The 15318-nt window shown below is 39.3% G+C and overlaps 1 protein-coding gene across 4 annotated transcripts in view; it reads left to right on the forward strand.

The window, feature by feature from the left end:
• Window positions 1–15318, forward strand: part of UBE4B (ubiquitination factor E4B) — a 121724-nt gene that overhangs the window by 37170 nt on the left and 69236 nt on the right. For all 4 annotated transcript variants that reach the window (XM_075993883.1, XM_075993875.1, XM_075993886.1 and 1 more), the window contains one exon: window positions 12781–12916. In XM_075993883.1, the coding sequence (XP_075849998.1) occupies window positions 12781–12916 (136 nt within the window). The remainder of the gene's footprint in view (window positions 1–12780; window positions 12917–15318) is intronic.

Here is a 15318-nt window from a genome sequence, read left to right on the forward strand (position 1 = left end):
AGAATAAGAATTGAGTTCTATTTAAAGAACATTTGCTAACACTGCTCCTTTCACCATGACCAGCAGGATTGTCTCTTTGGTTTTCCTGCTGCTCTGAACAGAATTTTTAAAATCCCTGAGCCTATTCATGTTCTTCTAAAATTAGAAAAAAAAATTATTACAAAATATTTTAGACCTACATGATCATGTAAGTAATGCCCATGGAACCTCGCCCTCCTCCACCAAGAGGTCACTGCTGTTCCAGATGTTACATTTATCATTCCCAGAAGTTTAACTTTTTTATTGTGTTGTTAAATGGCATTGCTTTTGCCTCTCTGAAAACTTCATATATATGGGTAATGCTTTTCTTACAGATGATTGCCTCACTTTTTACAGTTATCATTGATTATGTTACTTTTACATGTAAAATTTAGAGCTTGCCACGGTTCAAACACAGGGCTAGTTCATGGGAGTGCAAAGATGAGTAAGACTTGATTTTTTTCCTTGAAGAGCTTCCAGTCCAGTAGGGGAGAAAGTGTTCTTTCATTTCCCTTTTTTTTTTTTTTTGAGACAGAGTCTCGCTTTGTTGCCCAGGCTAGAGTGAGTGCCGTGGCGTCAGCCTAGCTCACAGCAACCTCAAACTCCTAGGCTCAAGCAATCCTCCTGTCTCAGTCTCCCGAGTAGCTGGGACTACAGGCATGCGCCACCATGCCCGGCTAATTTCTTCTATATATATTAGTTGGCCAATTAATTTCTTTCTATTTATAGTAGAGATGGGGTCTCGCTCTTGCTCAGGCTGGTTTAGAACTCCTGACCTCGAGCAATCCGCCCGCCTCAGCCTCCCAGAGTGCTAGGATTACAGGCGTGAGCCACCGCGCCCAGCTTCATTTCCTTTTTAAAACTGTGCTTAATAAAATTCCTGGAAGTATAAACTAGTTTTGTTATTCTTTCCGCCACTTTTAGATAATTTTGTTATTGCCTAGTTTTCAGAACTTCTTAACACTCTTGGGTGATTTTATTTTATTGTCTTTTTTTCTTTGAGATGTCGTCTTTCTCTGGCGAAGGTGTCATAGAGGAGACATTTGAGCTGAGTCTTTTTTCTTTTTTTTGAGACAGAGTCTCACTCTTTTGCCCGAGCTAGAGTGCTGTGGTGTCAGCCTACCTCACAGCAACATCAAACTCCTGGGCTCAAGCGATCCTTCTGCCTAGCTGGGACTGCACACCACCACCTAGCTAATTTTTTCTAGATTTAGTAGAGATGGGATCTCCCTTTGCTCAGGCTGGTCTTGAACTCCTGACCTCAAGCGATCTTTTTGCCTTAGCCTCCCAGAGTGCTAGGATTATAGATGTGAGCCACCGAGCCTGGCCTATTTTACAGTCTTGTTTTGGAATTATGCTTGTTTTCCCTTGTTCCCTTTGATATTTACCTCCTAAACATCTTGAATATATCTGAGTAAGGGCTTACCCTTCCCAGCTCTTGCAACCTCTGTGAAGATGTGGTGATCCTGCTCAAGAGTCCCCCAGTGAATCCTTTTTTAACCATTTTTATCTTGACAAGATTATTAGATCCAGTGGAACAGGCTTCTTGTTGCTTTATACTCTCTAGAACTAGAGTTCTTAACTGTTGTCGTTCCACAGTTCCCTTTGGTAAACTGGTGAAGCCTTTGATTGGCTTCTCAAAATCTATTTTATTTTACTTTATTTTATTTTATATATTTTATTTTAGTTTATTTTAGTTTAGTTTAGTTTATAGACAGAGTCTCGCTTTGTTGCCCAGGCTAGAGTGAGTGCTGTGGCATCAGCCTAGCTCACAGCAACCTCAAACTCCTGGGCTCAAGCAATCCTCATGCCTCAGCCTCCCGAGTAGCTGGGACTACAGGCATGTGCCACCATGCCCAGCTAATTTTTTCTATATATATTAGTTGGCCAATTAATTTCTTTCTACTTATAGTAGAGACAGGGTCTCACTCTTGCTCAGGCTGGCTTTGAACTCCTGACCTTGAGCAATCCGCCCGCCTTCGCCTCCCAAGTGCTAGGATTACAGGCGTGAGCCACCACGCCCCGGCTTTTTTTTATTTTATTCTTTATTCCTTTTTTTATCTTTTTTTTTCCAATCCCAACTGATGTGTGGCTTATGTATCAAAATCTATTTTTAAATGCATATAGTAAAATACACAGGATCACACAATTATGTAGAAATAAAGATTGCAATATATTTACATCCTTCTTTATTAATGCTTTAAAGAAAAGATCTAGTACCTAGTCAAATAACTACTATAATTTGAATCCCCTGAGTTCCTGTTTCCATCTGTGGACTACAGGTGCTCTGGAAGCCGAAATAAACCACCGGGCCTGTTTGGAATTAGTAAGATGCCAGATGATATGTTTGGCCTCTAGACTAGTTGTGGGGTCAGGATCATAAAGACAGAATCTGTTTCCTCTGACTGCTAGTCTTTAACATGCTTAATAATAATTTAACGTAAAATTCTTCTTTAATATTATGCTTGCTCAAATGGTCTTTATCCTGCTTCCATTCATACATTTGAATACTTAATAGATGGCTTCTATTTGCTGCGCACTGTATTATTAGGAACTAGGTTGCAAAGATGGGAAAGGCTCAGTCGGGGCCCAGCCCCCCAGGGGCTCACCATTTAGCAGGAGGAGACAGACTTGTGAGGAGTTGAAGATGCTGCTGTGCCGTACTTGACAGAATACAGCCACAAATAGTCACTTCCTCAGGTTCACGGCTGTGTGGTGTTGATTTGGGCGGGGGATTTTCACATAGGCATTTATCTAATTGAAAATACTGCCTTGGTATGAAAGTAAATTAATATAGCCATTATGGAAAATGATATGATGTCTATAATAATACTATATATTTTTAAAAATTCTATCTTTTAAAAAACAGGATTATTACTTTTGAATATAGGAGACATCCTTCCATATCCCATTAACAATTGTTATTCTATCCTTCTGAATTTGCCTGATACATTTTATCTGTTTTACATGTTAGTTTATGTTGGTTGTTACCAGTGGTGTAAGGAATGCTGTAATTTCATGCATCCTTCATTTAATACAGAGCACTAAAAATAGAATTACCATATGATCCAGCAATCTCACTCCTGGGTATATATCCAAAGGATTTAAAATCAGTATGCTGGAGAGATGTCTGCACTCTCATCGCAGCATTATTCACAATAGCCAGGATGTGGAAGCAACCTGGTTGTCTATTGTAAGATGAGTGAATGAAGAAAATGTAGTGTGTGTGTGTGTGTGTGTGTGTGTGTATAGTGTGCATATATATATATATATATATATATATATATATATATATAGTATATATGTAGTGTATGCACACACAACAGAATACTCTTCAGCTGTAAAAAGAGGGAAATCCTGTCATTTGCAACAATGTGGATGAACCTGGAGAGTATCCTGCTAAATGTAGTAAGCTAGGCACAGAGAGATGAATAATCCCATCTTCTCATATGCAGGAGATAAAAAAGTTGAACATACAGAAGTAGAGAGCGGGACGGTGGTTACCAGAGGCTGGGGAAGGGTGGGGTTGATGAGGAAGGGGAGATAATGATCAAAGGGTACAAGATTTCATTTAGATAAAAAGAGTAAGCTTTAGTGACTTATTATGCAGAATGGTGACTATAATGATAATAATGCATTCTATTTTTTAAATTCTGCCTTTCTACAAAAACAGGATTATTACTTCTGAATACAGGGAGCATCCTTCCATATCCCATTACAATTTTTTTCTATTCCTCCGAATTTGCTTGATATGTTTTAATATCTATTTTATGTGTTTATTATGTTGGTTATTGCTAATGATGTGACGAATGCTGTAAATTCATGTAGCCTTCATTTCAGTGTATTTATTTAAATCCCCTATGTGTTGGTTTGTGTTCCAGCCCATGTTGCTTCGAGTTTAGTGAGAGAAACCATTAAAAAAAATCCATGAAATTATTGTGGAGAAGAAGAGCAGTGTTGGAGTAAGCACTGCTGGGGGTGTATAGGATAGTCAACTGTGGGCTTCACTAAGAAGATGACACTTTTAGCAAAGGCCTGAGTGAAGCGAGAGGGTAAACCAAGGGGCATCTGTGGGGCAATCTTTCCAGACAGACAGATGCAAAGGTCCTGGCGCAGAAATGGGCTTGGTGACAACTGATACGAGGCAGGGCTGGCGCAGTTATCTTCAATTTCTCTTCAGTTTCCTTCTTCACCTTTTGAGTCTTTAATGAACATTGTTATTGCTTAGTAACCAGCCTGGCAAAGGACACACTTGTCCCAACTCAGAGAACTAAAATGTACAAGCTAAAAGCAAAGAATAGCCTTTCAGGGGTCCCGCTGCAGCCCTCGGGCCTTGGGGCTTCTGCCCGAGCCTCTGCCTCTGGCCAGCTGCCAAACTCCTGGGCTCAAGCAATCCAGCCACATTTGTGGGAATTTCAACAGAATCAAAGCCATTATTTTATAGTAAATTGTTTTTGGCTAAGAATGTTGTCGGGAATGCCAATAAAATGGTAACTTGTGCCATCAGTGATTGCTGTGTTAAAATACTTTTTTTCCTTCTTCTACTTGGTCCACAGCTTGGGTGAGAGAGAAGGTTTGAGGGTGGTTAAGCAGCTGGCCAGAGACAGAGGCTCGGGCAGAAGCCCCAAGGCCCGAGGGCTGCAGCGGGACCCCCGAAAGGCTATTCTTTGCTTTTTTAGCTTGTACATTTTAGTTCTCTGAGTTGGGACAAGTGTGTCCTTTGTAAGGCTGGTTACTTCATCTCCCTGGAATATCCTTCTGGCCACCAAAAGGATATGTTTTATCAGTTCTGAACTCCACCTTAGAGCATTATTCCTAGGGTCATACTGATTACTTTGTGAATCTGGAGAAAGTGCTGATGTCTTGTTAGTTAGAGGCATGTCGTGCTGGGAATCAGCTTCCTGTTTTGACTTGGTTGATCCTATCACTGCCCTCCCTCCCTTTCCCCCCATCTATGCTAACCTGATCCTGCAACCGCTTGTAGCGCTGTCTGTGTCTGACTCCAGACTGCCCACTAGCACTGCCCGCACAGCGGGACTTGAACTGTGCCATGGTGCTGCTTTCATTCCCTTGGTCGTGCTTCTAATCATAGAGAAGGCACAGGGATAAATATTGTATGAGAGTGATTTCCGTAAAATGTAATCCCTGTCCCGTAGGGAATTTGCAGCTTAGTAGGAGAGATAAGACATGTCGCTTAACTGCTCAGAAGCCTTCCTTGTCTCCTTATTTCCAACTATAATTTAGTCCAAGGGCTTTCAAAGTGCTCTGTAATTGGATTCCACCCTCTTCATGTAACTTGATGTCCTGATTTTCAGAGCATGTTCTTTGTTCCTATCCTAGACATCGTACTCACCCCAGAAGGCCTATGAGGCCTGCAGAGATTGTGTCACACAAACCATTCTTAGTTTTGTGTGCATTTGGCTTATTTTTCTACCGAGATCGAAAACTCCGGAAAAAAGCTCTTTCTCTTTTATCTGTTGAGCCCATAGTAGGTGTCCAGGAAGGAATCTGCTGCGTCGATGTGGGAATGTGCTGGGAGGTTTTTTTTTTTGCCATCTCTCCCCGTCTCTCAGTTAGAGCCTAAGGAAAGTGAGTTTAAGAAAAAAATTAAGGTTTTGAAATCTTTGAATGCAGAAGAGTTTGTCACCTTTAATGCCGGGAGTTGAACCTTCATTGCTTAGGAGCCTCTGTGTTCAGTGTAGCCAGCCTCCAGCGGGTAGATGTTGGTCAGGTTTGGCAGGATCAGGCCCTGGAAGTGTGCTGTGAGCCACACCCACCTTCCCTGTTGCCTTCTCCATCCTTTTTCCTTTAGCTAAGCAAGACTTCTCTTCTCTTCTGCTTCTCACAGTGATGTGAAATCTTGTGAGCCTAGGCCGGGCGCAGTGGCTCACGCCTGTAATCCTAGCTCTCTGGGAGGCCGAGGCCGGCGGATCGTTTGAGTTCAGGAGTTCAAAATCAACCTGAGCAAGAGCGAGACCCCGTCTCTACTATAAATAGAAAGAAATTAATTGGCCAACGAACATATATATAGAAAAAATTAGCTGGGCATGGTGGCACATGCCTGTAGTGCCAGCTACTCGGGAGGCTAAGGCAGAAGGATTGCTTGAGCCCAGGAGATTGAGGTTGCTGTGAGCTAGGCTGATGCCATGGCACTCACTCTAGCCTGGGCAACACAGTGAGACTCTGTCTCAAAAAAAACAAAACAAACAAACAAAAAAGAAATCTTGTGAGCCTAAAGAAAGAGAAAATAGAGGCCCTTCTCTGTAGTCCCAGTCCTCTTGATTTCAGGCATTTCTGTTAATCAGGTGACTTATCTTCTGGGGCTCCCTGAACTTGGACCATGAAAGAGACTCGCTCAACACTGACTTGAGAGAAAGCCTTTGGGAAGTGTCAACCAGGCAGTGTTGTATGGTTCAGTTTCTTCTTTTGTTCCAAATATTTGTATTTTAGAAGGGGGATACATAATGATATAGAGCATTCAGATTTGTTAATGTAAACTGCAGCATGGTTTTAAAAAAATAACTGAATACATATTTCTAACTTTTGAATTTCTGAGTACATATTTCTAAATTTCTAGAATTGGAAGGGGCTGGGAAATTTTCTGCTTTAGTCCTGTCATTCTGTGGATAGAGAAACTGAGGCATTCAGAACAAGTTAGGGTTCACTAATGGCATTCATTTGATGCTGCAGCCATAAATTTAGAAAATATCCCCGAACATCTTATTATATATTTAATGAATACTTATGAAATACCTACTGTGAAATGTACTGTATTAGTTATTAGGAGTGGGGTTCCAGGGGGAGGAAGTAGCCTTGGGTAAATGGGATGTGGTGACTTTTTAGGGAACTCAAAAGTCTAATTATATGCATATATCCTTTTTAGACTACAAGAGTTAGGTATGCTATAATTTACATTTGTTTGTTCATTGTGGATTTTTTTCTTTTTTTTTTTTTTTTTTTTTGAGACAGAGTCTTACTCTGTAGCTTGGGCTATAGTGCCATGGCGTCAGCCTAGCTTACAGCAACCTCCAATTCCTGGGCTCAAGCGATCCTCCTGCCTTAGCCTCCTGAGTAGCTGGGACTATAGGCACGGTGCCACTGTGCCTGGCTAATTTTTTCTACTTTTAGTTGTTTGGCTAATTTTCTTTCTATTTATAGTAGAGATGGAGTCTTGCTCTTGCTCAGGCTGGTCTCGAATTCCTGACCTCAAGCAATCCTCCTGCCTCTGCCTCCCATAGTGCTAGGATTATAGGTGTGAGCCACTGTGCCTGACCCATTGTGGATTTTTTTAAAACAAGTATTGTAAGTATAGAAGCACCAGTGGATCAACAGGAATTATATTTTGTGTGATTATTTGAACTGATAGGTTGGGAGAAAAGGTTGAACACTGGTGGGGTAAGTTTGCCCTGTCTCTTTTCTAATACACTGATAGACTGAAAATGAAGTAGGCCAGAGCAGGTATTGTAGCAATGGAGGTTAGTCTGTTCTTTCTGTTTTGTTGTTGAGACAGAGTCTTGCTCTGTCACCCCCGGTAGAGCACAGTGGCTTCATCATAGCTCACTGCAGCCTCCAGCTCCTGGGTTCAAGTGATCGTCTTGCCTCAGCCTCCCAAGTAGCTGGGAGTACAGGCACATACCATCGTGCCTGGCTATTTTTTAAATTTTTTGTAGAGATGGGGTCTTGCTATTGCCCAGGCTGGTTTTGCACTCCTGGGCTCAAGCAGTCGTCCTGCCACAGCCTCCCAAAGTGCTGGGATTACAGGCATGAGCCACTGTGCCCGGCCCAGCTAATCTGATCTTTACACAAGAGTTTGCCGTGATTTCTCATTTTGTTCTTACCTGATGTATATGGGTATATCTGTAGAGTTTATAAACACTTCCACATCTGTTATTCATTAAATCATCACAATAGAACGATGAAGTAGGCTACACAGATACCAATATTGCCAGTTAATAGGGAATAATATTAAGAAAAGTAGTTTATTTAAGGTCACAAAAGTAGAAATCATGGAATCAAGGCTCCAGTCCTAGTCTTTTTGTAAAATACATAATTATTTTGGAATAATTTTCAATTTATAGACAAGTTCCAAACATGGTATAGAGATTTCCTGTGTACTCTTTATCCCGTTTCCCCTGATGTTAATGTCTGGTACATTTTGTCAAAACTAAGAAATTCGCCTTGGCATATTATCATTAACTAAACATAAGTCTCCTGAGTCTCCATTGGTCTATGACAGTATCTCAGTTTTTTTCTTGTTTTTTATTATCTTGACAGTTTTGAAGAGCACTAGTCAGTACTTTGTAGAATGTCCCTTCATTTGGCTTTGCCTGATATTTTTCTCATGGTGAAACTGGGGTTTGAGGTTTTGGGGACAAATATCACATAGGTGAAGTGCCCTTCCCAACACATATCAGGGGCATGTAACATCCATGTGACATCCGTAGGCATGTCAACTGTCAACATGTTATGGTACTGTTTGCTAGGTTTCTCCACTGTAAAGTGGCTATTCTTCCCTTTCCTTATGCAGTTCTTTGGTTTGGAGTTCCTAAGTCCAGCCCACACTTAAGGGATAGGAATTATCCTTCTCCTAGAGCGGTACGATGTCTATTTATATTATTTGGAATTCTCCTGTGAGGAAGATTTGTCTCTTCTCCCCCGTTGTTTATTTAATCTCTTACTTGTATCAGTATGAACTTGTATATATTTATTTTATACTTTGAGTTATAATCTAAACAGCTGGATTATTTATTTTACGTAAATTGTTCCGGCTTTGACCATGGGAGCTCTTTCAGGTTGAACTCTCAGTTCATCTGACGTGCCTCCATTTGTTTTTGTTTTTTTGTTTTTTTTGAGCACTGTCTTCCTGGTACTGTAAGATGCTCTAGGCTTGTCTTGGATATTTCCTGTCCCAGCCTTATGATCAGGCGTTTCTCTGTGCTGCAGTCCTGGTGTGTGACTGCAGGTGTGTGACTCTGCACAATTCTCCCTTTCACACTAAGGAGAGCGATCCTCTGAATTATACATAAGAAGATCCAAGTGATTTTCTAAGTTGGGTTTCTAATTTTCTTATCCTAGCATTTTAGATACCACTGTTTTTCTTTACCCGTTTGACATTTCATTTTGTTTGTGTTTATTCACAGGAGCAAAATGTGTTTGCCAGGAAATTAGCTGCTTTAGTTTTGAGGGGTGTGACTAGGTATTGGCTAAATAAAATGCCAGTAATACTTTGTTAGTTCCCTGTCAAGATCCATGTAAATAAACTCTAGAATTTCGAATAAAATGAATGATTTCATTTATAACACTAATTGTTCTTAAGTTTTGTTTTTATAATTTTAGAATGTATAAAACACATAGCTTTGGTTTAAAGTAGGTGATCAAAGGACTGTTCAGTAGACCAGGGTAGAGGAAATAGCAGCATTATATTAAGAATCAGGAGACCCAGGGATTTTTTAATCTTTGCTCTGTTTCTAACTTGCCAGCAGTCCTAAGGGAAGTTTTAGACTTCATAGATCTCAATATATATATATTTTAGGACAGGATCTTGCTGTGTTACCTGAACTAGAGTAACGGGCATCATCATAGCTCACTGCCATCTCCCACTCTTGGGCTCAAGTGATCCTTCCCCCTCAACCTCCCAAAGTGCTAGGACTACAGGTGTGAGCAACCCTGCCAGGCCTCAATATTCTTATTGGTAAAAGACCAGGGCTGGACAAGATCTTTAAGGCTAGCTAGTCTCCCCCCTTAGCCCTCCCCCCCTTTTTGAGACAGAGTCTCACTCTGTTGCCTGAGCTAGAGCCGTGGGATCAGCCTAGCTCACAGGTACCTCAAACTCCTGAGCTCAAGTTATCCTTCTGCCTCAGCCTCCTGAGTAGCTGGGACTATAAGCATGCGCCACCATGCCCGGTTAATTTTTTTTCTATATATTTTTATTTGGCCAATTAATTTCTTTCTATTTTTACTAGAGACGGAGTCTCAAACTCCTGACCTGGAGCGATCCGTCCATCTCAGCCTCCCAAAGTGCTAGGGTTACAGGTGTGAGCCACCACGCCTGGCCTCCCCCCTCCCTTTTTAATATAGCTTTAAAATTGTCCAACTTGACCTGAAATTTGAAGATCCCATGGAAGGTATAGGAAAAAATGAATTCAGATGATATCTTTGATGTCTTATAAAAATATTACAAATGCAGTATAATATACTATATGGTATACCCTGGTAGTATGTTATAGTATTATTGTACACATAGTACAATATGTGTCTATGAAGTCTAAAACTCCCCTTAGGACCTTTGACAAATTAGAAACGGAGCAAAGATTAAAAAAAAACAGGTCTCCTGATTCCTAATATAATGCTGCTATTTCCTCTACCGCAGACTACCGAACAGTCCTTTGATCAGTTATTTTAAAGCAAAGCTGTGTGTTTTATACATTCTAAAATCATAAAAACAAAACTTAAGAACAATTAGTGTTATAAAAGGAATCAGTCTATCCAAATTTTGAAGTTTATTTACATCCATCTTGACAATGAACTAAGCTTAAAGTATTAACATTCATAAAAAATACAAAGTATACTGATATTTTAGTACACACACTATGTGTACAATAATACAGTAATATATTTTAAAGCAACTTATAAATGTCAGCTTTAATTTAGAACTGGTTTTATAGAGTAGAAATTAAAAAAAAAATTTTTTTTATTTCAGCATGTTACCGGGCTACAAATGTTTAGGTTATGTATATTGCCCTTGCTCCACCTGAGTCAGAGTTTCAAATGTGTCGATCCCCCAGACGGTGCACACCACACGCGTTAGATATGTATATACCCACCCCCTCCTCCCCACTCCCATCTGCCCGACCCCTGATGAATGTTATTACTATATGTGCACTTAAGTGTTGATCAGTTAATACCAATTTGCTGGTGAGTACATGTGGTGCTTGATTTTCCATTCTTGGGATACTTCACTTAATAGAATGGGTTCCAGCTCTATCCAGGATAATACAAGAAGTGCTGGATCACCATTTTTTTTTTGTGGCTGAGTAGAACTCCATGGTATACATATACCACATTTTATTAATCTATAGAATAGAACTTTAAAGCCTGCTTAATTAATATCCCATAAAAATGATTGAACTCTATTATTAATTTTAATTTAAAAGTTATTCAACCTTTTTTTTTTTTTTTTTTTGAGACAGAGTCTCACTTTGTTGCCCAGGCTAGAGTGAGTGCCGTGGCGTCAGCCTGGCTCACAGCAACCTCAATCTCCTGGGCTCAGCGATCGTACTGCCTCAGCCTCCCGAGTAGCTGGGACTACAGTCATGCGCCACCATGCCCGGCTAATGTTTTGTATATATATATATTTTAGTTGGTCAATTAATTTCTTTCTATTTTTGGTAGAGACGGGGGTCTCGCTCAGGCTGGTTTCGAACTCCTGACCTTGAGCGATCCACCCGCCTCAGCCTCCCAAAGTGCTAGGATTACAGGCGTGAGCCACCGCGCCCGGCTTATTCAACCTTTAATTGTGATAGGTAAAACAATATTCTTGTAAGGATATTGTTGGTGTCCTATTATTTATTCCTTCAGTAAATGTTTATTGAGAACTTACTTTGGGTTATACTTCTTGATTTAATGAATTTAAAATTTTACTGTCTTCTACAAGCTTATTTCAGAATTCTTATTACATTAGATACTTTGTGTATTTTACTTGAGTCCTCTTGGGAGTAGTGGAAACTCAGTTTCTCATTTTCTTTATAAGTCCTGTAGACATTTTCATGAAGTAGTACATGTTAAGAACTGCTTTCAGGAATGGATACATGTTTTATAATATTCTTTAATGAAGGGAGGAGACATTAAAGGATGGTAAGTTTGCATCCTTAGAATTCAGGTAGGGTTAAAATTTTACCATTTGGTAGTGTTTAAGCTACAACTGATAACGCAAGTGGTTTTGGTTTTTAACATGTGGGTCTTACTTTTCTTCAGCAGCATAGGTATATATATCTTAGTATTTGCAAATGCCTGGGTGAACTTTATTTGATAGAAAGATATTTATAGAGTTAAAATAATTTTTTAAATTCTATGAAAAACATTGAAGGCATTGACAAGGAAATTGCTGTGAGAAATGATCTGTCCTTATATTCGTGGCTGCAGTTTTACTATACTGTAAGTTCTGTGAGGGCACGGAAAGTGTCACATATTTTTATTTTCACCAAGATGTTCAGTCAATAAGTGGATTAATCTGTACTGAAGGACATTGCTTAAATTCTATTTCCATTTTCCAACATTTGATAATGAAATTTTTAAACATATAGCAAATTTGAAAGAATTTTGTAGTGAATTCCCATATACTCCCCATCTAGAGTCTACCATTAACGTTTTATTATGCTCACATCACACACCTGTCTGTTGATTAATGTATCTTATTTTTTGGTGCTTTTGAAGGTTTTCTTTGGATTATCATGGAAGCTAATTTGTATTCAGGGACCACAGTTTGAATTGGTATAAGAGGGGTGATGCAGAATCAGTTTTAGGCATCAGGGGTAGCTCTATTACTGAAGCATATGAAGTATATTGATAAATTATCATATCTTACTAATATTCCTATGATTTTAATATTACTTCCATCATTTAATATAATCTTCTGATAGAAGTTCTTCCGTTGCAGAATATCATGATGGTATGACTGCAGATTGTTCATGTTTACTTTTGCCATTATAAGTAGCTTTAATGTTATTTCACATGGGGCTTAATCTTTCATGTATTTTCTTTTAGGAGTAGCCCATCGGAGCCAGAGCAGTGAAGGAGTCAGTTCTCTTAGCAGCTCGCCCTCTAATAGCCTTGAAACACAATCTCAGTCTCTCTCACGTTCCCAGAGCATGGATATCGATAGCGTCTCTTGTGAAAAAAGGTAAAGTGAAGCCAGTTTTCTAATCTGCTATTTTATTTATAGAAAAAGAAAGATCCATTTACTTTATTCTCTAGTCCAGTAGTCTCAAATGCCAACCAGAGACCATGACAGCCCTTAGCAAATTAAAGCCAAAGTCATTAAATTTAAAGGTCTTTGTATTATTCTGAAATGTTCATCATGCTTTTGTTTGGTCTTAAATGTCTTTTATGAAATAATGGTATGGTAAAAAAAATTTTTTTCAATGTTCTTAGTTTGTAAATATAAAGTTTGCAAGCTTATGTCTGTCCCTAAAAATTTCTTCAAGTTTTTACTGATTAGTGAAATTTAAAGTTTAGACGGTTCCTGACAGGTAAGCCAAGTAGCCTGTTGGCTCCATAAGGATTAGGATGTCCAAAGACAGAGCCTTCCTGCACATCAGGTGTGCCATAAATAGGGGAAAGAGTGGCTGAAGCGTTGCTTCCTTTGATCTTTGGGCAAGCCAGACCGCTAGGACCGATCTCATCTGTGCTCAAGCAACCCCCTCTGTCCATGTCAGTGGGCCAGACAAATATCATTTCCCGTGTTTCGTGGTGTGAGAAGGGTTGGGAGCACTGGTGTAGAGCCTCAGCGCTTGGTGGGACTGGGGTGAAGAGCCAGATCAGAGATCACCACACAAGGCAAGAATTCAGGATGGACCACACTGTCAGGCAAAGGGCAAGCAAAAAATGATCCTAAGCCATAGAGTAAAAATAACTGTGTTCTTACTACCTTTGCTGTGTCTAGAGGTATTGTTAACAAATCAAGTCAACTCAGAGATTTCATGGTCACTAGGTGACTTTTGTGTGCTTTTAGGACCTAGGTTTACACTATTGATGTAGTCTGAAAAACCGTGAGCTAAGAATTGTCATATATATACAATGAACCTAGGCCTATAGTGCCTTTAGTATCTAGCAGAGGTAACACAATTCATCTTCCGAGAATTTCCTAAGAAAAAGTTCTAAAAAATATGAGCTCATAGTCAAAAATCACAAAACATACTAGAAAACAAGTCACCATGATAATAGTCACCAGACTGAGTAACAACAGAATTATTCTCCCAAAGATTTTTTGGGTGTTGGAATTAGCAGATACAGAATATAAAATTTGTATGCTTAAATTAAAAAGGGAATTGAAAGTATGAATAAGGTGCAAGTGACTATAAAAACAACCAAGCATATTTGAGAAAGAACCAAATAGTATCCAGGTACAGTGGTGTGCGCTTATAGTCCTAGCTACTCAGGAGTCTGAGGTGGGAGGATGGCTTGAGCCTGGGAGTTTGAGGCCAGCCTGGACATCATAGTGAAACCCCATCTCCAAAAAGGAAAAAAGAAAAACCGCCAAATAGAATTTCTAGAATTAGAAAGATAATTCAAATCAAAAACTCGTTGTAAGAGCTAAATAGTGGGTTACATATAGCTGAAGAGAGAATTGGCAGATTGAAAAAGCTGAAAAAATTACCAAGAATGTACCACAAAGAGAAAAAGAGATGAAAAATAGAAAAGATATTGAGATTTATAGAAGACAGAGGTCTATAACATATATCTAAAATATCTAAAGGAGAATAGAGAATAAAGATGGAGAGAGATGCCTTCCCTTCACTCTTATTCCATATTTTTTCCTCTCCTGCTTTAGGAGCAGTTATCAAAAAGATAAATGGCTGGATATTTTCCTAGAGTTGCCTAATGATATGAATCCTCAGATTTAGGAAGCCCAGTGAATCCCAAGAAGGGTAATAAACAAAGAGAAACTCTTACCTAGACACTTTATAGTGAAATTGCAGAACACCAATGACAAAGACCTTTAAAGCAGCTGGAGAGAAAAGAGATTATCTACAAAAGAAATGAAAGTTAAGTTTCTCAATGATGGAATGATGGCAGAGTAATAGCACTAAATGCTGAAAGAAAGTAACTCAACTGGGAGTTGTGTTCCCCTGTGAAACTGTGTTTTAAGAGCATAGGGTAAATGAAGACATTTATAGAGTTAAACAAATAAGAAACAAACTGTTAGTCTACCTGTAGAAGACCCCAACTTCTAACAACTGTTTATGAAGGAGAATGATCTCAGGACTAATGTCTGAGATACAAAAAGGAAAATAAGTGAAGAAAGTATTAAACAGGTAGTACATGTAAACAAACTCTGATGTGTAAAACAGTATGTTATATAAAATCTCAATGGGAGAGAGGAGTAAAACAATCAAATAGATCTGAAATACTGAACAGCAGTAGCAGATAATTCAGCAGGGGTGTGATTAGAGCAAATGTTCTCAGGCCTTTGTACTGTGAATATTTGGGGGAAGGGTAAAGACACTGGCTGACTTTTAGAGTTTGAGTTAAGAATACTTGCTGAAGTTTTAAGAGTTACCATTACAAGAGTAGAAATGGAAT

The sequence above is a fragment of the Microcebus murinus genome, chromosome 2, assembly GCF_040939455.1.
Source record: "Microcebus murinus isolate Inina chromosome 2, M.murinus_Inina_mat1.0, whole genome shotgun sequence".
Taxonomy (NCBI): domain Eukaryota; kingdom Metazoa; phylum Chordata; class Mammalia; order Primates; family Cheirogaleidae; genus Microcebus; species Microcebus murinus.